General features: G+C 54.1%; 1 protein-coding gene across 1 annotated transcript; it reads right to left on the bottom strand.

Annotated features, from left to right (window-relative positions):
• Nucleotides 1–660: 660 nt before the first annotated feature.
• GBGT1 (globoside alpha-1,3-N-acetylgalactosaminyltransferase 1 (FORS blood group)) lies at nucleotides 661–8,895 on the bottom strand (the record flags this gene model as incomplete). Its single annotated transcript, XM_080708860.1, has 6 exons — nucleotides 661–1,345; nucleotides 2,409–2,543; nucleotides 3,196–3,231; nucleotides 3,308–3,358; nucleotides 8,226–8,291; nucleotides 8,825–8,895. The coding sequence occupies 6 exons, from the start codon at nucleotides 8,893–8,895 to the stop codon at nucleotides 661–663; spliced, it is 1,044 nt and encodes a 347-aa protein (XP_080564986.1).
• Nucleotides 8,896–17,975: the final 9,080 nt, after the last annotated feature.

Here is a 17,975-nt window from a genome sequence, read left to right as displayed (position 1 = left end):
CCTCCTGTCTCAGCCTGCCAAGTACTGGGACTACAGGTGTGCACCACCACGCCCAGCTCCACTGGTGTTTGGAACCCAATCTGCGTGAATCCCCAGAGCCTGGCCACACATTAAGACAAGCAGGTTGGGGTCTACCTAGGACACGCTACATTTATTGAAAACCCAAACCCCATTCAAAAAGAAGGGACAGGTCCCTGAGAGTGTGGCTCGCGGGGGCGCGAGGCGGGGAGCAGGCAGCCAGAGGGCACCTAGGCAGAGCCCTGGGTCCCAACTGAGGAGCAGCTGTATATGGCTAGGGGCACAGTAGCCAGGATGGGCAGGGGCCCGGGGCGCTTTCTCACACTAGGGGATTACAGTGCAACTTTAAGGGCAACCAACATTCGACAAAAGGGGACAGCAGCGGGCTTCCGGGCACTTTGCATGGGGCGGGGACTCCGACCGCCCCCAGGTGAAGCCAGGTCTGCCGACGTATTTTTGAGCCTTTGTTTCCGTGCCAGATCGTCGTGTGATCGTGGGTGCACAGCCCTTCACACTTCACAGCAGCCTCTCCACACCCGTTTTCCGGTTGGATTCACAGGGCTGGCCCCTGCCTGGAGCTTGGACCGGGCTGGGTGGCTGCGGGGATCTGGGCCCCCGTCCTTGGAGGCCGCTGCTCTGCCGTCAGCCCCTTAGCCGGCTGGTGTCCTTGTCCAGTGTAGAAAAGCGGATGAGCTTCAGGTAGGGTGGCTGGGGCTTCCTGTCATCCCAGAGGTACTCAGGGGACAGCACCTTGGACGGCTTGAGGGAGATGAAGCGCCGGTTCAGGTGGCTCTCCTCCTGCCAGGCGGCCATGATGCCGTTGGCTTTGTCTGCCAGGATGCCCATGTGGCAGCCCCTGGTAAACTCATACACACTGGCTACTCGCCCGCCGAACACCGCCCCACCATAGTAGAAGTCCCCCTCGCTGTGGGCCACAAAGGCAGTAGAGGCCCGCCTGCGCTCGTAGGGGAAGTGCTGGCGAGGTTCAGCGAAGTAGCCCGGGTGAATGGCGGCCACCAGGTCCCCCAAGGTCTCGGGGCCCCACGGGCTCCGGAACACCATGTCCACGTCGAGGCAGAAGAGGTAGTCCACCTCCTGGTGCGCTCTCTTGGCAATGTGCTGGCTAATGGTCTCCATACGGCGCATGGAGATCTCCTCCCAGCGGGAGAAGCCCTGGACGGGGAGGACGCTGAGGAGCCGGCCGGGGCCCAGCGGGACCCTGGGAATGGCCGCGGGGTCGTCGGTGAAGATGTAGTAGTGCACCTGGTACCCGCGCATGAAGAAGCTCTCCGCCGACTCCAGGAAGCGCTGGACGAAGAGGGTGTACCTGGTGACCACAAACCCCGCGGGTCACACGGGGCACAGGGCTCGGGACAGCCAGGCTGGGGCCCAGCTCCGGCTCCCCTCTCAAGTCAGCCGGCCCCTCGGGCCGGACCCTGGCGTCCCCCTCTGCCAAGATCCTACAGCCCTCCTACAGGTTCAGCACCTCTCATCTGCAATCCCAGCTGCAGACTCTGGGGTGCTCAATCGATAAGGCAAATTCCCAGAAGTCTTCAAACCTCCAGATCTAAAGAAATGCTAGCCCCAAGCGTTTTGGATAAGAAAGGGATCCTCAACCTGTACCATCGACCTCGGACTGCTGTCAAAAAAAATGATCTTTGAGGTATTCACAAGCCACACTATATATATATATATATCAGGGACATTCTACCTCCGAGCTATACCCCTAGCCCTATTTTATTCTTTATTTTCAAACGGGGTCTTGCTGAGTTGCAAAGGACCTCCTGTCTCAGCCTCCCAAATGCTGGGATTACAAGCATGTGCCACCATGTCCGGCTTGCAAACCACACTTTTCCTGAGCACTCACATCCCGCCAGGCGGTGTTTCAGGGCTTCTCATGATCTTACAGATTAAGCGTGCCCCCGCCCTGTTTTATTATTATGTTGCCACAGCGTTTCACTACTTATGGGTGAGAGTCTCACTGTTTGTGGAGGTTGTCCTTGAACCTGCGATCCTCCTGTCTTAGCCTCCCAAGTACTGGAGGATCAGGGGAAGAAAGCAGTCGGGGAGCAGGTGGGTGGCAGAAGGCAGGGCAGAGTGGGATGCTGGGGGCCTGGCCTCCTGGGATGGGGGGGTCACTTGACTCCAGGTGGGCCATTCCTCATCTGCTGGGGGCCCCATCATGGTGGTAGGTACTAAAGACAAGGCCAGGTGGGGCCAGAGAAGAGGGGAGAGCCCTGGAGGCCCAGGGGAGGCAGGGCCCTGCAGCTCCTCACCCTCCATGTCAGGGCCAGACCCCTCCCATCACTCCGCTCAGCACCTGCAAGGCCCATTTAACCTCTCAGCTCCGGAGCTCGGGAAGCCCGCCCCCCACCGCGCCCCCCACTCACTTCCCCACAGCAAACGCTGTGACCCCGATGGTCAGGTTGAGTGGCTGGTACATGTGCCGCAGCAGCTCCGGGTCGAAGGTTCCCTCGGACACGATGGGCGCCATCCAGGGCGTGAGCGTCAGCAGCTCCGAGGGCCTGGCAGCAACAGAGGTGGGCGCCGAGGGCCTCCCTGGTCCTGCCTCTCCTACTCCACGCCCCCGCGGAAACCCTGGCCCTGTCGCCAGGCCTCAGTTTCCCCATGTGGAAAGCAGGGGAAATGACAGCTACTCCCCCCACCCCCCAACAGGACCAGGAGTGGCAAGGGCGGGCAGCTCAAGGAGCCTGGGGTTGGTTCAGGGCCACCCCGTACTTGTATCCCTTCAGCCTCCTGCCATGGTCCCCTGTACAGAAAAATCTCAGAGCAGTTGACCAACCTGTCCAAGGTCACACAGCTGGCGAGAGCCGGACCAGGGCCCTGACTTGCTGCGTCCCAAGGCCACCCTGGCACTGGTACCACCAACTTTTTTTTTTTTTTTAGGTACTGGGGATGGAACCCAGGGGCATTCTACTTCTGAGCTGCACCTCCAGCCTGATTTTTTACTCTTTATTTGGAAACAGGGTCTCACTGAGTTGCAAAGGGCTTCTCTATGTAGCTGAGGCTGTCTGCGAACCTCCATCTTCCTGTCTCAGCCTCCCAGACGCTGGATGACAAGCGTGCGCCACCACGCCCAGCTTACCACCAACTTTTAAATCAGAGCTCTGTCGCCACCCCAGCCCCGCCGCTGCCCGCTCTCTGTGTGATGCCTACCTCCGCTCCAGCAGCTTGGGCTGAGGGTACTGGGACCTGCAAGCAAGCAGGGCCAGTGTGAGGGGAGGCAGCCCACCCTGGGGCGGCACAGCGGGGGTGGCGGTCTCCTTACAGTGTCACGGGCTGGAGTGGCTCCTCTCCCTTGTATTGCAGCTTCATGTTGCTGCGAACGAGGGAAGAAAGAGCTGTCAGTGCCTGGCAGGAAGGTGGGAATCAGACGTGGGGATCCAGCCCTCCAGTAGCTCCTGGCTCCTATGGCCCTGCCTGTCCAGGCTCACTGGGGAGGGAACATGGGCGGTGCTAGAACTCAGTACCAGTTGGCCCAAAGCTGAAAGTTTTTCAACCAATCACACCGTAGGAGCCTGGCACTGGGCAGGAGTGAGAAGCCACAAAGGCCTGGGGACAGGGGACCTTAGGTGAGCTGATTAAGCCCCAGCCCACTGGTGACCATCTTGGCTAGGCTACGGTGCAGGGTTTCTCAAACCTGAGTCTAGGGGTTGCTGTGAAGGCCTTTTGGAGATGAGATTAGCATCATTTAATTGCCCAGGCTGGCTTCAAACTTGCAATCCTATTGCCTCAGCTTCCTGAGGAGCTAAGATTACAGGTGAGTGCTGCCACCCTTGGTTCTTGGTGTGTGTGTGTGTTTTGTGGTACTAGAGGTGGAACCCAGGGGCATTCTACCTCTGAGCTATACCCTCAGCCCTTCCTTCCTTCCTTCCTTCCTTCCTTCTTTCCTGGTACTGGGGATAGAAGCTAGGGCATTCTACCTCTGAGCCACACCCCCTCAGCCCTATTTTTATTCTTTATTTTTGAAACAGGGTCTTACTGAGTTGTAAAGGGCCTCACCAAGTAGGTGAGGTTGTCCTTGAACTGTGATCCTCCTGTCTCGGCCTCCCAAAAGCTGGGATTACAAGCGTGCTCCATCACGCCGGGCTTGGTGGTTAGTTTTATATATAAAGGAGATTACCCCACATAACCCACATGGGCCTCAACCGAAAACCATAAGGATAAAACAGGTTTCCCTGAGGCAGAAGAATTCTGCCAGTGGTCTGCAGCATCAGAGTTCCGGCCTGCCCTGTGGCTTCCAGTCCTGCCTGGCTGGTCCCCACCATCCCAGCAGCCGCTTCCTCCTGATAATTCTCTGTCTTTATCTCCTGTCTGCCTTGCAGTGGTCCTGTTCTTCTAGTGAGACCTGAAGGAGGCCTTTCCCCAACCGCCACCCTGGGCCCTAAGGGCACTCAGCCCATGTCCAGCGTGTGGCCAGCCCTTGATGGGGCCAGGCATCCTGGCCACACGTTGGCAGCCAGCCTGTGTAACCGGGGCCCTCGCGCTTCGGCAAGTCAGGTTGAGCAGAGAAGCTAGAGGGGCCTGGTCCTGGAAGGAGCGGGTGGCAGGGCTGCAGGGCCAGGCGCCTGGGCTCACTGTGGCTCTGCCACCCACCGGCCAGCGGACTTGGGGCTGAATCCCTGGCTCCGCTCTTTGCTCATTCACAAAGCCAATCACATCTTGGTGGAACCCAGAGAGGGTGAAGCCTGCCCAGGGCGGCCCAGCCAGAGGTGATGTGGCAGAATCCACTCCAGATGGGCTCCCAGGGGGCTGGCACGGGCAGTCTTGTGGACTGAGTGCCGGTGGCCCAGTTGTCTAACTTTCAACGTGGCACATGAGTATGGCCTCAGCCCTTGAGTTTTCCCACCTTTGGTCTGGGGTCTCATGTGTGTGTGTGTGTATGTGTGTGTGTGTGTGTGTGTGTGTGTGTGTGCACGCAGTAAAATATACAGATGTTTACTATTACATATGTTTACTATTTTAACCTCTTTTTCCCCCCCAGTAATAGGGATTGAACCTAGGGGCATTCTCCGAGCTACACCCCCCTCAGGCCCTATTTTATTTATTTATTTATTTAGCGGCACTAAGGATGGAGCCCAGGGGCATTATACCTCTGAGCTACACCCCAGCCCTATTTTTTAGTATTTTTACTTTTTGAAACAGAGTTGCAAAGGGCCTCGCTAAATAGCTGAGGCTGTCTACGAACGGGATCCTCTGGTTTCTATGTTTCGAATGCTGGGATTACAAGCACCAGGCCTGGCCTTATTTTTATTTTGAAACAAAGTCTTGCTAAGTTGCTGAGTCTCACTACTTGCTGAGGCTATCCTCGAATCTGTGATCCTCCTGTCTCAACCTCCCAAGTACTGAGATTACAGGCATGGGCTACCATGCTTGGCTAAACCCAGGAACATTCTACCTCTGAGCTATACTCCCAGCTCTTTTCAGTTAATTAATTAATTTATTTTTGTTTTGAAACAGGGTCTCACTGTATTGCTAGGAGCCTCACTTAAGTTTTTGAGGCTGGCCTCAAACCTGCATTCCTCCTGCCTCAGTCTCCCAAGTACTGGGATTACAGGTGCGTCCCTCCACGCCTGGCTTATTTTTTTTTGTGTGTGTGGTACTGGGGGTGGGACCCAGAGGCTTTCTACCTCCAGGCTATACTCCCAGACCTATTTTATATTTTATTTGGAAACAGGGTCTCACTAAGTTGCTGAGAGCCTCACTAAGTAGCTGATGGTGGCTTTGAACCTGTGCGATCCTCCTGTCTCAGCCTCTTAAGCGCAGGGATTACAGGCGTGCGCCACCACGCCCGGCTATGCCTGGCTTATTTTAAACATTTTTCAGCATATGGTTCAGTGGCACTAAGCACATCCACACTGTCACGCAGTCTCTGCCACTGTGATGGGCTGGATCTGGACCATCCCAAAGCCTTGCGTGTTGATTAGTCCGTCCATAAGTTCCTAGCTCCTGGCAGCACTGAGAGGTGGTGAAGGTGGTAGGAGGGGACCTTGTTGGAGAAAGTGGGTCGCTGGGTATTTCTGGTTACGGGCCCTTCCTTGCTGTCTGTCTCCTGACCTAGGGGTGAGCCGCTTTGATGGGTTCACCCTTCTGCCACGACACCCCGCGTACTGCAGTCCCAGAAGCATGAAGCCAGCCGCCCGTGGACAGACCCCTCTGAAACCGTAAGCCCAAATCAGTCTTTCCTCCTTAAAGTTGATTTGCCCAGGTATTCTGTCCAAGCAAGAAAAGCGGATTAACACAACAACTACCCATGTCTAGAACGTCTTCATTATCTGAGACATAAACTTGGTACCATTATCTAGTAGCTCCCGGGTCCTCTCGCCCAGGAGTGACTTCTGCCTCTGGGGATCTGACACTTGTAGGTTCTACACCCAAGTGGAATTATGTAGTATTGGTCCTTTTGTGATTAGTGTTGACTTTTAATTTTATTTTATATTGTGTGTGTGTGTGGGTCGAACCTCTAAGGGGGCGCTCTACTCATAAGCTACATCCCCAGACTTTTAAAAAATTTTATTTTAGCCAGGCGTGGCCCATGCTGGTAATCCCAGTACCTGGGAGGCTGGGACAGGAGGATTGCAGGCTTGAAGCCAGCTTCAGCAATTTAGTGAGGCTCTCAGGAACTTAGTGAGATCCTGTTTCCAAATAAAAAAATAAAATAGGTCTGGTGGAATAGCCCAGAGGTAGAAGGCCCCTGGGTTTCATCCCTAGTACTATACACACATACATATACAAAATTATTTTGAGACAGGGTTTCACTAAGTTGCACAGGCTGGCCTGAAATTTGTGATCCTCCTGCCTCTGCCTCCCTAGTAGATGGGATTACAGGTATGTGCCACTGCGCCCGGTTAGTCTTTATTCCGAAATTACAATCTTTGATTCATCGGAATGGCTCTCTGACCTAGTTTCTTACAGACATATTTCATGTCTTTTCTCTCCACAAGCCCAGATGTGTCCCACTGCAATCAGACATCACAAAACAAAACTAGACCCGGGGTGTAGCTCATTTCCCACTTCATAGCATGTGTGAGGCCCTGGGTCCAATCTCTCCCCCCCTAAAAAAAGCCACAGACTGAATTCAGATGCCACAACTAAGCCAAGCATGGTGGCGCACGCTTGTAATCCCAGTACTTGGGAGAATGAGACAGGAGGTTCACAGGTTCAAGGTCAGCCTCGGCAAGTGGTGAGACTCCGCCACTTAGCAAGCACTCATTGAAATACAAAATAAAAGGACTGGGGGTGTACCTTGGAGGTGGGACTCCCCTGGGCTCAATCTGCAGTACCAAAAAAGAAAAAAAGGAAGCCATCACTAGATGTCAACCCTCGCCCTTGGGTCGGAACCATGGCCCCCACAGTGTGTGGTGTTGAGTTACTAGCAACAGAAAGTAAGCTGAGCTGCTGAGTTACTGCATTCCGTGTTCACAACAGTAAACCGAGCCTTGTGTCAATCAGCGTCTGTGATCCAGATGTTTCACTCTCCTTTAGCTGCCATGAAAAACGAAAGGCCGTGGGAAGCTGGGCACTTGGGAGGCTGAGACAGAAGGATGTTGGGTTCAAAGCCAGCCTCAGCAATGGAGAGAGGCTCTCAAGAACTTAGCAAGACCTTGTTTCCAAATGAAAAGTAAAACAGAACTGGGAGTGAAGCTCGCAGGTAGGATGCCCCTGGGTTCAATCCCCAGTAAAACACACACACACACACACACACACACACACACACACACACACACGCACACACACGCGCGCACACACACGGCTCCGGCGCCCCTTTGAGACTGTTCCAAGCCATTTTTCTCCCCATTCCATCCACATGGAACACAAAATTGACCCAAACGTCCTGTCCATGACGCACCGTTTACTGACATCCAGTATGCACTGGACAATGTCAGGCTATTTACAGGCATCATTACACCTCAAGTTCCCAGTGGCCCTGGATGGGCACCTCTGCCATCCCATGTTACCGCTGCAGCTGAGCAGCAAGTCCAAAGCCAGCTCACGCAGAAGCAACGGTTGGCCTTGGCAGAGCCATCTCACGCCACATCCATCCATGACCTAAGCACTGCTACGATGATCAGAATCCCCAGCTTAGGACTCGCGGGCCCACAGGCAGGGTGCCCTTAAACATTCCCCCCGTCTCTCCAAATGTGAACAGCCCATGGGAAGCCCAGTCCTCCCGGCCCCATACTTACAAGATCTCGGGGCAAGGAAGATAATAGGGGACATAGGTGACTGGCAGCCAATTCTGGACAGATGCCCTAGGGAAGAAAAACACCTGTTGCCTCCGTTTTGCTGAATCCCACTCAGCACTAACCACTGGGAGTAAAGACCCCAGGGGTGCATCTGGGGGGTCTCCTGCCATCCCTGGGTCTGGCTGACCTCAGAGGACCGCCTCCTGGAATCCCGGCGCACAGCACAGGGCTCTGCGTGCTATCATTCCTCCATCCACGGCCATTCATCCCTGGGGCTTATCTACGTCCTTGATGCCAGTTCCCCGCCACAGCAGCAGGGTGGGGCACGGCCCAGGATCCGCCCAGGAGGGAACAGTGACAAACTTGGGGTCACCAACACAGGGCTTGAAGGGCTGTCTAGGTAGAGGAAATTGCAGTTCAAACACCAGGAGGCCAGTACAGAGCAAAATTCAGAAGCCAAACAGTTGGGCTGGCTGGGGCTGGGGGTCTGGGAGACTGGCCAGGTGGGCGGGACCTGGCAAAGGAGAAGGGAATGAGGGTTTGGGGTTGGAATGCAGAGGCTGGGTAGGCAGGAGGGAGGGCTCCACGGGGAAACTCACCACAGGGCCCACAGGCTGGTGCTAGCCAGCAGGCAGAGCCCCAGGCCCAGGGCCAGTCTCCAGCGGGCCATCCCTGGGTAGGCCTGGGCACCTGCAGAGACCTGGGGGGCCTTGGCTATTCTGAGCCTGCCCCGGGAACACCTAGAAAGGAATGCCCTTCATTCAAACCCACTCTGCAACTCTGACCTTCTGGGTGCGCACCCATCCCGGCAGCAGGGATCCCAGGCCTCTCTTTCTGCAAGCCTACACTGGGCTCAGCCTTGGGTGGCAGATGGATGTTAGTGGCTCAGTGCTCAGCCTTGCTGGCCCCTTGGGAAGGCTCTGGGACCACTTAGCAGAGAAGGCGGCCACGGCCTTGGCTTCCTGTCTCCAGAGGGATTCCCCAGAGCATTCCTCATGGAAAACAGCGGGAACCAGGCTTAGCGCCAGCACAGCTGAGAGGGGCCTCGCGGCTGGGCCCAGGGTATTGGGAGAGGTGGCAGCTGGGCCCTCCTCTGGAAGGCTGGGCCTGGGCTCTCTGGGGAACCGCGGAAAGGCCCTTCCAGGGCTCACAGACTCAGTGACCTTGAGCAAGTCATCCCCGACTCAGCTTCGGGGTTCCCCTTGGCTAAAGCAGGAGGAGCACGCTCCAGCCGGGGCAGGGCGCGCGGAGAGGGCTGTCTAGCGCCTGGCACCTCGTGGGCCACACGGAGCGCAGACCTCGGAGGGCAGAGATTGCAGGCCTGGGGTCCTGAGGGTTAGGTCTCTGTCTGCTGGCTCGCGAGTTTCTGGCAAGCCTGCACCTCTCACTCCCTCTGGGGCCTCAGTTTCCCCAGCCAGGCCTCTGCGCACCGCGTCCACGGAGCCGTTCCTTCCCCTTCCCGCCCCGCCTGGCCTCTGGGCCGCTAAGCAGGAGCTGAGCTCAGCCCAAGCCGCGCCCCAGCCGGGGTCTGGACCGGGAGGCTGGGCCCGAGCTGTACCCAGACTTCTGCCCTCCGGCTGGGGTCGCTCCTCCACCCGGGTGGAGGACAGACGGACAGGGTGCTGCGGGGGAGGCGGGGGCAGGCTCACTCCTTGAGGCCGGCTGGCTCTAGGACGTACGGAGGGACGTACCTCTGCCCAGGAAGCGGGGATTCGCAGGCCTGGCCCCCAGGGGCCCCGGTAGGCAGTGCCGTGCGCCTAGCTGGAGGGACGCCGCCCGGCGCTGGGTGCGCAGCTGGGCCTGGACCTCCGGGGCGGGGCCGGTAAATCCGCAGGGAGGGCGTGGCCGGGGAGCCGCTGGCCCCGCCCACGGCCCCGCCCACCCACACCCGCTTCTGAAGCGCCTGGGCCCAGAAAGTGAACTAGGATAGGAAAGAGGGGATAGCAGAGAAGGAGGAAGGTGCTAAATTTACAACTAAAGGCAGGAGGATCGCGGTTCGCGGACAGCCCCAGCTACTTAGCGAGGCCCTCTGCAACTCAGTGAGACCCTGTTTCAAAATAAAGAATAAAAAACAGGGCTGGGGGTATCGCTCAGAGGTAGAATGTGCCTGGGTTCCATCCCTAGGACAGCAAAACAAACACACAAACACACACACAAACAAAAGGTTCGAGAACACCCTCACTTGCCCTCACCAAGCCTGTGTTCCTCAGCCATTAATTCTTAGCCCGTGAATCTGGGGGTATCGTGAGCACAGATGGTCAGTGCCTACATCACGGGCTGACACAGCGCACTTTCTGTGGACCAAATAAAGCCAAGGGGAAATGTTGTTAGAGATTTGTGATATGGGCACATTCCAAACATTATCCGCTAACTAGATGACACCAACGTAGTAATCCTGAGAGGACCAGGCCACGGAGATCGACTGAGAGAACGGACCTCACAGGCTGATGCCACCCCTCCTCCAGGGCTCTCTCCCATCACTAACTACGAAGTTTCCTTTAAAAAGAAGAGCTGGAGACCCTCAAAGCTCACCTCTTCTCTCCCTCCCTCTCTGTCTCTCTGTCTCTCCGTCTCTCTCTTGCAGTACTGGGGGGTTGGAACTCAGGGGCATTCTACCTCTGAGTTATAACCCTAGTTTCATTTTTTATTCTTTATTTTGAAACAGGGTCTCACTGAGTTGCACAGGGCCTCACTAAGCAGCTGAGGCTGTCTGCGAACAGCGACCCTCCTGTCTCAGCCTCTCAAATGCCGGGCTCACAAGCGTGCCCACCACGCCCGGCTTTGCCTCCTCTTGAACTCTTCTTAGCTGCCTTCCTTTGAGTGTGTATCCTGTTCTATTCTTTCCAGAATAAATCCCCTTGTTTGCTTACATAAGTCTTGTGCAGCCCTTTTTTGGTACTGCAGGTTGAACCCAAGGTTAACCGTAACCCTAACCTTATCCCTAACCCTCAGCTCCTTCCCTTTAAATCATCGTCAACAACAACAACAACAACAACAACAACAACAACAGCAACAACAACAACAGCAACAACAACAACAGCAACAACAACAGCAACAACAACAACAACAGCAACAGCAACAACAGCAACAACAACAGCAACAGCAACAGCAACAACAACAACAACAACAGCAACAACAACAACAACAACAACAGCAACAGCAACAACAACAGCAACAACAACAACAACAGCAACAACAGCAACAACAGCAGCAGGAGCTTGCTAAATTGCTGAGGCTGGCCTCGGACTCGTGATCTTCCTGTCTCGTCCCTCCAAATACCGGGATTACAGGTGCGTGCTGCAGAGCTGGGCCAGCCTCGTGCCTCTTTTGACACACCTTTAAATTCCTTTCTGTGGCCCAAGTCGAGCACCTGCTGGGGCTGGGTTGAGATCACCTCCCCCTTTTGGTGGACCTCCCCGGGCCCCTATCCCGCGACAAGCAGAGTATGGTCTGAGAAATGAGACAGGATTTTGGGGGGGAAACCCTTTCTTGTGCTCAGAAGAGTCTCTAGACTGTGACAGAAGAGGAGGACCAGCTGGATGCCACGATCGCTGTCAGGTTTAGGATGGATCCTGCTTCCCTCCGCGGCTCTGCACCTGGCTTCTCTCCCAAATCGCCTGGCTGCTCCAGAATCTCCTGGAGCGACCGCTTCCTCCTCCACCCAAGGGGGTTGGCCATGCCTTCCCTCCTGCATCTGTCTGGTCCTTCCAGGAAGGGCTGCTCTTGCTTACTCTGGGACCCCAGGAAGGACCCTTGGCATCTTGCCTGGAGTCGGTCAGCCGCACAGGTTTAAGGTTTGAGGCTTTGGCCTCTGGAACCTGGAGAAGAGGAGGTGAAGGGGGGAAGCAGAGGCCCCCAGGGTTCATAAGGGAGAGAGTAGGAGCAGGGAGCTGGGGAGGGGGAGAAGCCAGCCAAAGAAACAGCGTGGGAGACTAAAGAGCTCAGTTACAACACGCCAGCGCGGCTCTGGGTTTTCTTAGAGTCACGGTGAAGCTAAGAGCCACAAATCTAGACCTCCCTGGCACTTGGGCCCACCTCCCAGATGCTCCTCAGGGCGTGTTGCCTGCATCTGGGGAGTTGAGACCCAAGGTTCCTGTGCGCCTGGGCCTCTTTCCTCCCTCTGCGGGAGCTGGTGAGTGCTGGCTCAAAGTCCATGCTTCTGCTTCTGGGGGCAAACACTGGCTCCCCCGGACCTGGTGTGGGATCTCCCGATTCACTCTCCTTACTTGATTTATGCTGCACAGTTCCCTTGGGGATGTTAGCGCCGCCCTGGTAACTGCTCTCTAATAGAGACACAAGGCGGGGCACACTGAGCTGTGTGGCCCTTGCAGGCAGGCCCAGGACACTCTGCCTGTTGGCCACAGCCCCCTCCTGGCCCGCCTACTTTTTCCCCCTCCTCTACCCCCGAGGAGGGCAAATTTAGCCTAGTGGCTACAGCTGGCCTGGAAGGGGCCGGTGAAGAGATGAAGGATGACAAAAGAGAGCCCCATGACTTAAAAATAGAGCATGCAACAACTGGGAGGGGAAAGGGAGATACCAGGCAGTTCAGGAAGTGCACTGGACATGCTTCTTATTGGACATAGAAGTGGATGGCACCGGGCACTAGGCTAGGGACTTGGGCAGAGGTCTGAAAATTTCTAGGGAATCAGCAAGAGGACCAAAAAGAAGAAAATCCACCCAGTTACAGGGCCGAGGGAGCCATGGGAGGACGGCAGTGCCAGGTTGCCAGTTCTCTCTCTCTCTCTGTGTCTGTCTCTTTCTGCCTCTGCCTGTTAGGCTTTGGCTACGGATGCTCCCAGAAAAGACCAGGTGTTGGCAACGCAGCAGGGCCCAGGGGAAATCATCCAATCACGAAGGCTCTACTCCATTGGATGGCTTCATAGTTTCAATGGCTTTGCAGGCAGGTGGGGCGTGGCAAGAGGAGCTGGGTCACTGAGGGCACGGCTTGGGAACTATATCTGTCCCTGGCCCCTTCCTCTGTCTCTCCTGGCTTCCCAGCTACCATGATGTTTCTGCCTTGGAGCTGGCCAACCCTGGACCGAACCTCTGCAACCATGAGCCAAATAAACCTTTCCTCCTCAGAGTTGGTCTTCTCAGGTATTTTGATCACGGTTATTAAAAGCCGACCGTGTGTGTGTGTGTGTGTGTGTGTGTGTGTGTGTGTGTGTGTAAAATCTTTTTTTTTTTTTTTTTTTGGTGATACTGGGGGTGGACCCAGAGGCTTTCTACCTCCGGGCTATACTCCCAGACCTGTTTTATATTTTATTTGGAAACGGGGTCTCACTAAGTAGCTGAGGCTGGCTTCGAACCTGCACAATCCTTCTGTCTCAGCCTCCCAAGTGCAGGGATTACAAGCGTGTGCCATCACACCTGGCAAAAACTCTTATTAAATATAACTTAAATATATTTGGAGGAGGAGGCAAGCTCCGGAAGCTGAGGCCCCGACCAAGGCCTTCACCACGGCTGTGGGTGTGATGCTGCCCAACCTGTTGGTCTGCTAGCTCCGAGGGCAGAGGATGTGTCAAGGGTTGTGTTCTAGGTACCTGCAGATGCCAGGTGCTGAATGCATGAATGAGTGAATGAATGAATAAGCCCAAGGCCTCTTTTGTGTCTTGTAAAATAATAACACCCACCTCATAGAGCTGTTTGGAGAGACACACTGATTCTTTAGCTTATTAATTTGTAAATAGTAAGTGTCTCCTGTGTAGCAGGTGCTGTTCTGGAAGCCTGATCATGCCCGGCCCCGTTCACATGGTTCTAACTGAAGGGTGGGGGGATAAACAAGAGGATGCAGGTCACAGGTATGGGGTCTGAGCTCAGCTGGGAGCAGTGGCTCCCACTGCTCATGCACAAGGTCAAGTCCAGCAGCCCAGGCTCAACCCTAGTAGGGCCGGTGGAAGACAGGACATGGGACCCACAGTGCTATGGCTTGGACAAGTGTCCCCCAAAGGCCCATGGTAACAGATTGTTCCCCAGTGTGACGCTGGTAGGAGGCAGTGGAGACTTTTTAGAGTGGGATCTAAGGGGAGACCTTCCATTTATAAACAGCATGCCATTGGGGGACCCCAGCCCCTTCTTCCTGTGCCTCCCTTCTGTATCCCAGCCATGAGCTGAATGGGCTTCCTCCTCCACCCAGCCCCCATGTAATGTTTTGGAGATAGAATGCCCCCCAACCCTCACGGAAACGGGGTGGCAATGTTGGAAGCCAGGTTTGGTTGTAATCTCAGCAGTGGCTGAATCCATTGAAATGGATTTATCTGGGTGGTGGCCCAGGCCTGTAGAAAGTGGATCCCTGGGGCTGGGGCCTTGGGGATCATACATGGTTCCTTCTCCCCTCGCTTTCTCTTTTGCTTCTGGTTTCCAGGATGTGAGGAGCACGGCCTTGTGCCCCCCAGCTCCACGTCCTGAGACCTGCAGTCCCCAGCCTCATGTGGACTGAAGCTGTGAGCAAATCAGTCTTTCTTCTTCTAAGTTGTATGGTCAGTTCATTAGATTATAGCTGTGACGATGGTGACTAAGACATCCCACCATGATGTGCTGTCTCACCACAGGCCCCAAAGAAAGAGCCAGTTATCCATAGACTGAAACCTTTAAGCATATGACTGTGAGTCAAAATACCCCACGCCTACCTTTTTTGTGGTACTGGGAACTGAGTACCTGCCCCAGGAAGACCTAGGGACAGTCTTCCTCCGAGCTGTATCCCCAGCCCTTTTTATTTTTCGTTTTGAAACAGTTTCTTGCTAGATTGCCGAGAGTCTCATTATGTTGCTACGGCTGTCTTCAAACTGCAATCCTCCTGTCTTAGCCTCCCAGGTACTGGAAACACAGGCAGGCACTACTATGCCTGGCTACCCTGAGCCCTTTTTGTTTTTTATTTTGAAACAGGGCCTCTCCAAGCTGCCAAGTCTGGCCACAAACCTGCAATCCTCCTGTCTCAGTAGCAAGAGTCAAAGAAGGGAGTGTGTCGCCATCTGCATAGTATCTGCAGCTGAGACAACCCCTCCCACTGGCAGCCGGGGCAGTCTGAGGCCAAGGCTGGACCAGAGACCAGCCAGCTCTTTCCTGTGTTGTGGACACACCGCCTGTTCCAATCTCACTAGGCAAACCCCTGCCCTCCATCTGCCAGAGCCCCATTCTTGGTCACAGGGACAGGCCCTCTGACACTTTTGTCACAGTGATAAACAGTGTTGGCAGCTCATAGTATCACTAGGGACCCGACAATGTGCTCTGTCTGGAGGAAGGTCCCTTCCATGTTTCCCCTCCGGGGCTGGAGCTGGTGAGCTTCATGTATGGGGGAGTTCAGTGCACCCTTGAAGGTAATTTATCTTCATGCTCTCCTGGGAGGGGGCTGCTGCCCCATGTCACAGAAGAAGAACCTGTGCTCACACGGGAGCCCCCTCCAAGGATACCTGGTCTGTCTGACCGCAGAACCCCTGTCCCTAACCATTGCCCCCACCTCACCCCAGCAGCACTCCCTGCTTGTCCGGCCTCCACACAGCTCTGGTTTTGACCTGCTACTATCCAAGCAGGGGCGTCCCTCACTGCCCCCAGGATGGCCTGTGTATATCCTCCCACAGGACCGGGCTTGGGCTCCAGCCTGCAGCTGGACGGTGCTGGTGGTCCTCAGCATGGCGGATGGACTAGTGCCCCAAAGTTGTGTGATTTAAAATGAGTATTTTTTTTTTTTTTTTTGGTGGTACTGGGGGTGGAATCCAGAGGCTTTCTACATCCGGGCTATACTCCCAGACCTTTTTTTTAAATATTTTATTTGGAAACAGGGTCTCACTAAGTTGCTGGAAGCCTCACTGAGTAGCTGAGGCTGGCTTGGAACCCGTGCGATCCTCCTGTCTCAGCCTCCCAAGCGCGGGATTACAAGCGTAATGAGTAAGTATTTTTTACATCTTACATCTTGGTAGGGCTGCAGTGGGAGACCTCGCTGCTGTCTGAGCTCCGTGATGCTGCCCCAGGACGACAGGGACAAGAAAGACAATGACCCGGGGAACAAAACTGGGGGCAAGGCCAAAAAGAAGGGGTCCAAAGCCTGGAATTCTCATCTCAAAGGAAGTCCCACCTTTTGTGAGTCTAAAGATTCAAAGAGGCTGCACCTTATGTTGCCCAGTTTCCCCTGCTATGTGCCCCTAACCATCCCCTCTCTAGGTATCCTATAAAAAAAGGATTGCAGAAGCTCCTGGGGCCCATCACACTGGAGATGGTTTGCATTTCCCCTTAACGTGTATCTTTACTTTTCTTAAGTTTAATCTGTTTTTTTTTCCCTCTGATTGGTGTGTGTGTTTTTTGTCACCACCAAAGCCAAGAACTCCTCAGATTTATCACGTGGAGATTACATTTTTGTGTGACCTTTGTCCCCTGATCACCAGATCTGTCTCCTGCTTAACTCTTCCCAGGTTGGATGATGGACAGTTCAAGGATTTTTTTTTTTTGCGGGTCTGGGGATGGAGCTCAGGGGCATTCATCCACGAGCTACACCCCCTGCCCCTGCCCTATTTTTTAATCTTTATTTTGAAACAGGGTCTCACTGAGTTGGAGAGGGCCTCACTAAGTAGCTGAGGCTGTCCGCAAACCATGACTCTCCGGTCTCAGCCTCCCAAATGCTGGGATTATAAGCGTGCGCCACCATGCCCCGGCTTTGTTCAAGTTTTTTTTTTTTTTTTTTTTGTGACTAAATTTCCAGCCTGGTGCCCAACCATCTTTCAGATCTTTTGTGTGGTCTCTGAGCAATCAATGCCTCTTTGAGGACAGTCAACAGTGCTGAGTGATTATTAAAAGCTTGCAAATCCCTCAGAAACCCGGGGCTAAGAGGCCTGGCTGGGGAGTAGGGGCTTTGGGGAATTTTCCTCGACTTTCCATATTAAAGTTGCAGTTTCTGTGTTCTCCCTTTAGGTTTCCTCTACATATTTCTTTTATCCTACCTCAATACACATACCTACCATCCTTCTTTTCACTCTATTTTCTAGGCTGAATTCAAGGGATCCATGGTGCTGGTTTCTTCCAGAGGCTCCAGGGGAGAATTGCATTCTGTTACGGTTTGGGGGAACTGTTCCGGGGACCCTTTTAGGCTCCCAGAAACTGTTCCAGTAGCCGAAGGTTCTTGTCCTGAACTAGGTATAAATAAAACATTAGTCTAAACTCTTGCTAAAAGCCTAAATGAGTTTATTATTATAAAGATAGAAATACAGGTGATAGCTGGGCGTGGTGGTGAAGGCTTGTAATCCCCGCGCTTGGGAGGCGAAGATGGGAGGATTGGGCAGGTTCAAAGCCAGCCATGCTGGCTTAAGAGACCTTGTTTCCAAATTTAAAAAAGTGTAAAATAGGTCTGGGAGTGTAGCCCGGAGGTAGAAGGGCTTCTAGGAACCCCAGTACCACCACCAAAAAAAAAATAAAAATAAAAAAATAAAAAGGAAATATAGGAGATAGTATACCAGTATTGAGAACGGCCTAGGAAGATTTGGGAAAGCTCTGATTATTAATATATTTCAAAAGAAAATAATTGATATATTTCAAAATAGTTGTGTCAAAATGGCGGCAGACATGGGTAAAGAAAGGACTTGATTTCTGCCTAAAACAGGCAGCTATTTCAATGTAAATTAACCTAACTAAAAGCAGTAAACCAGTCAATAGGAGAGCAGAACTAGCCACGTCTCTATCTAAAGACAGATCTTAGTTGAGGAGAACTAGGCCTTTATCTAAAGACAGATCTACTTGATGATCTAGGGAGGATGAAGCAGGGTT

The sequence above is a fragment of the Muscardinus avellanarius genome (genome assembly GCF_963383645.1).
Source record: "Muscardinus avellanarius genome assembly, chromosome: 13".
In the NCBI taxonomy this organism is placed as follows: Eukaryota; Metazoa; Chordata; class Mammalia; order Rodentia; family Gliridae; genus Muscardinus; species Muscardinus avellanarius.
The sequence above is the reverse complement of the archived record's forward strand: the minus strand, read 5'-3'. Positions and strand labels throughout refer to the sequence as shown.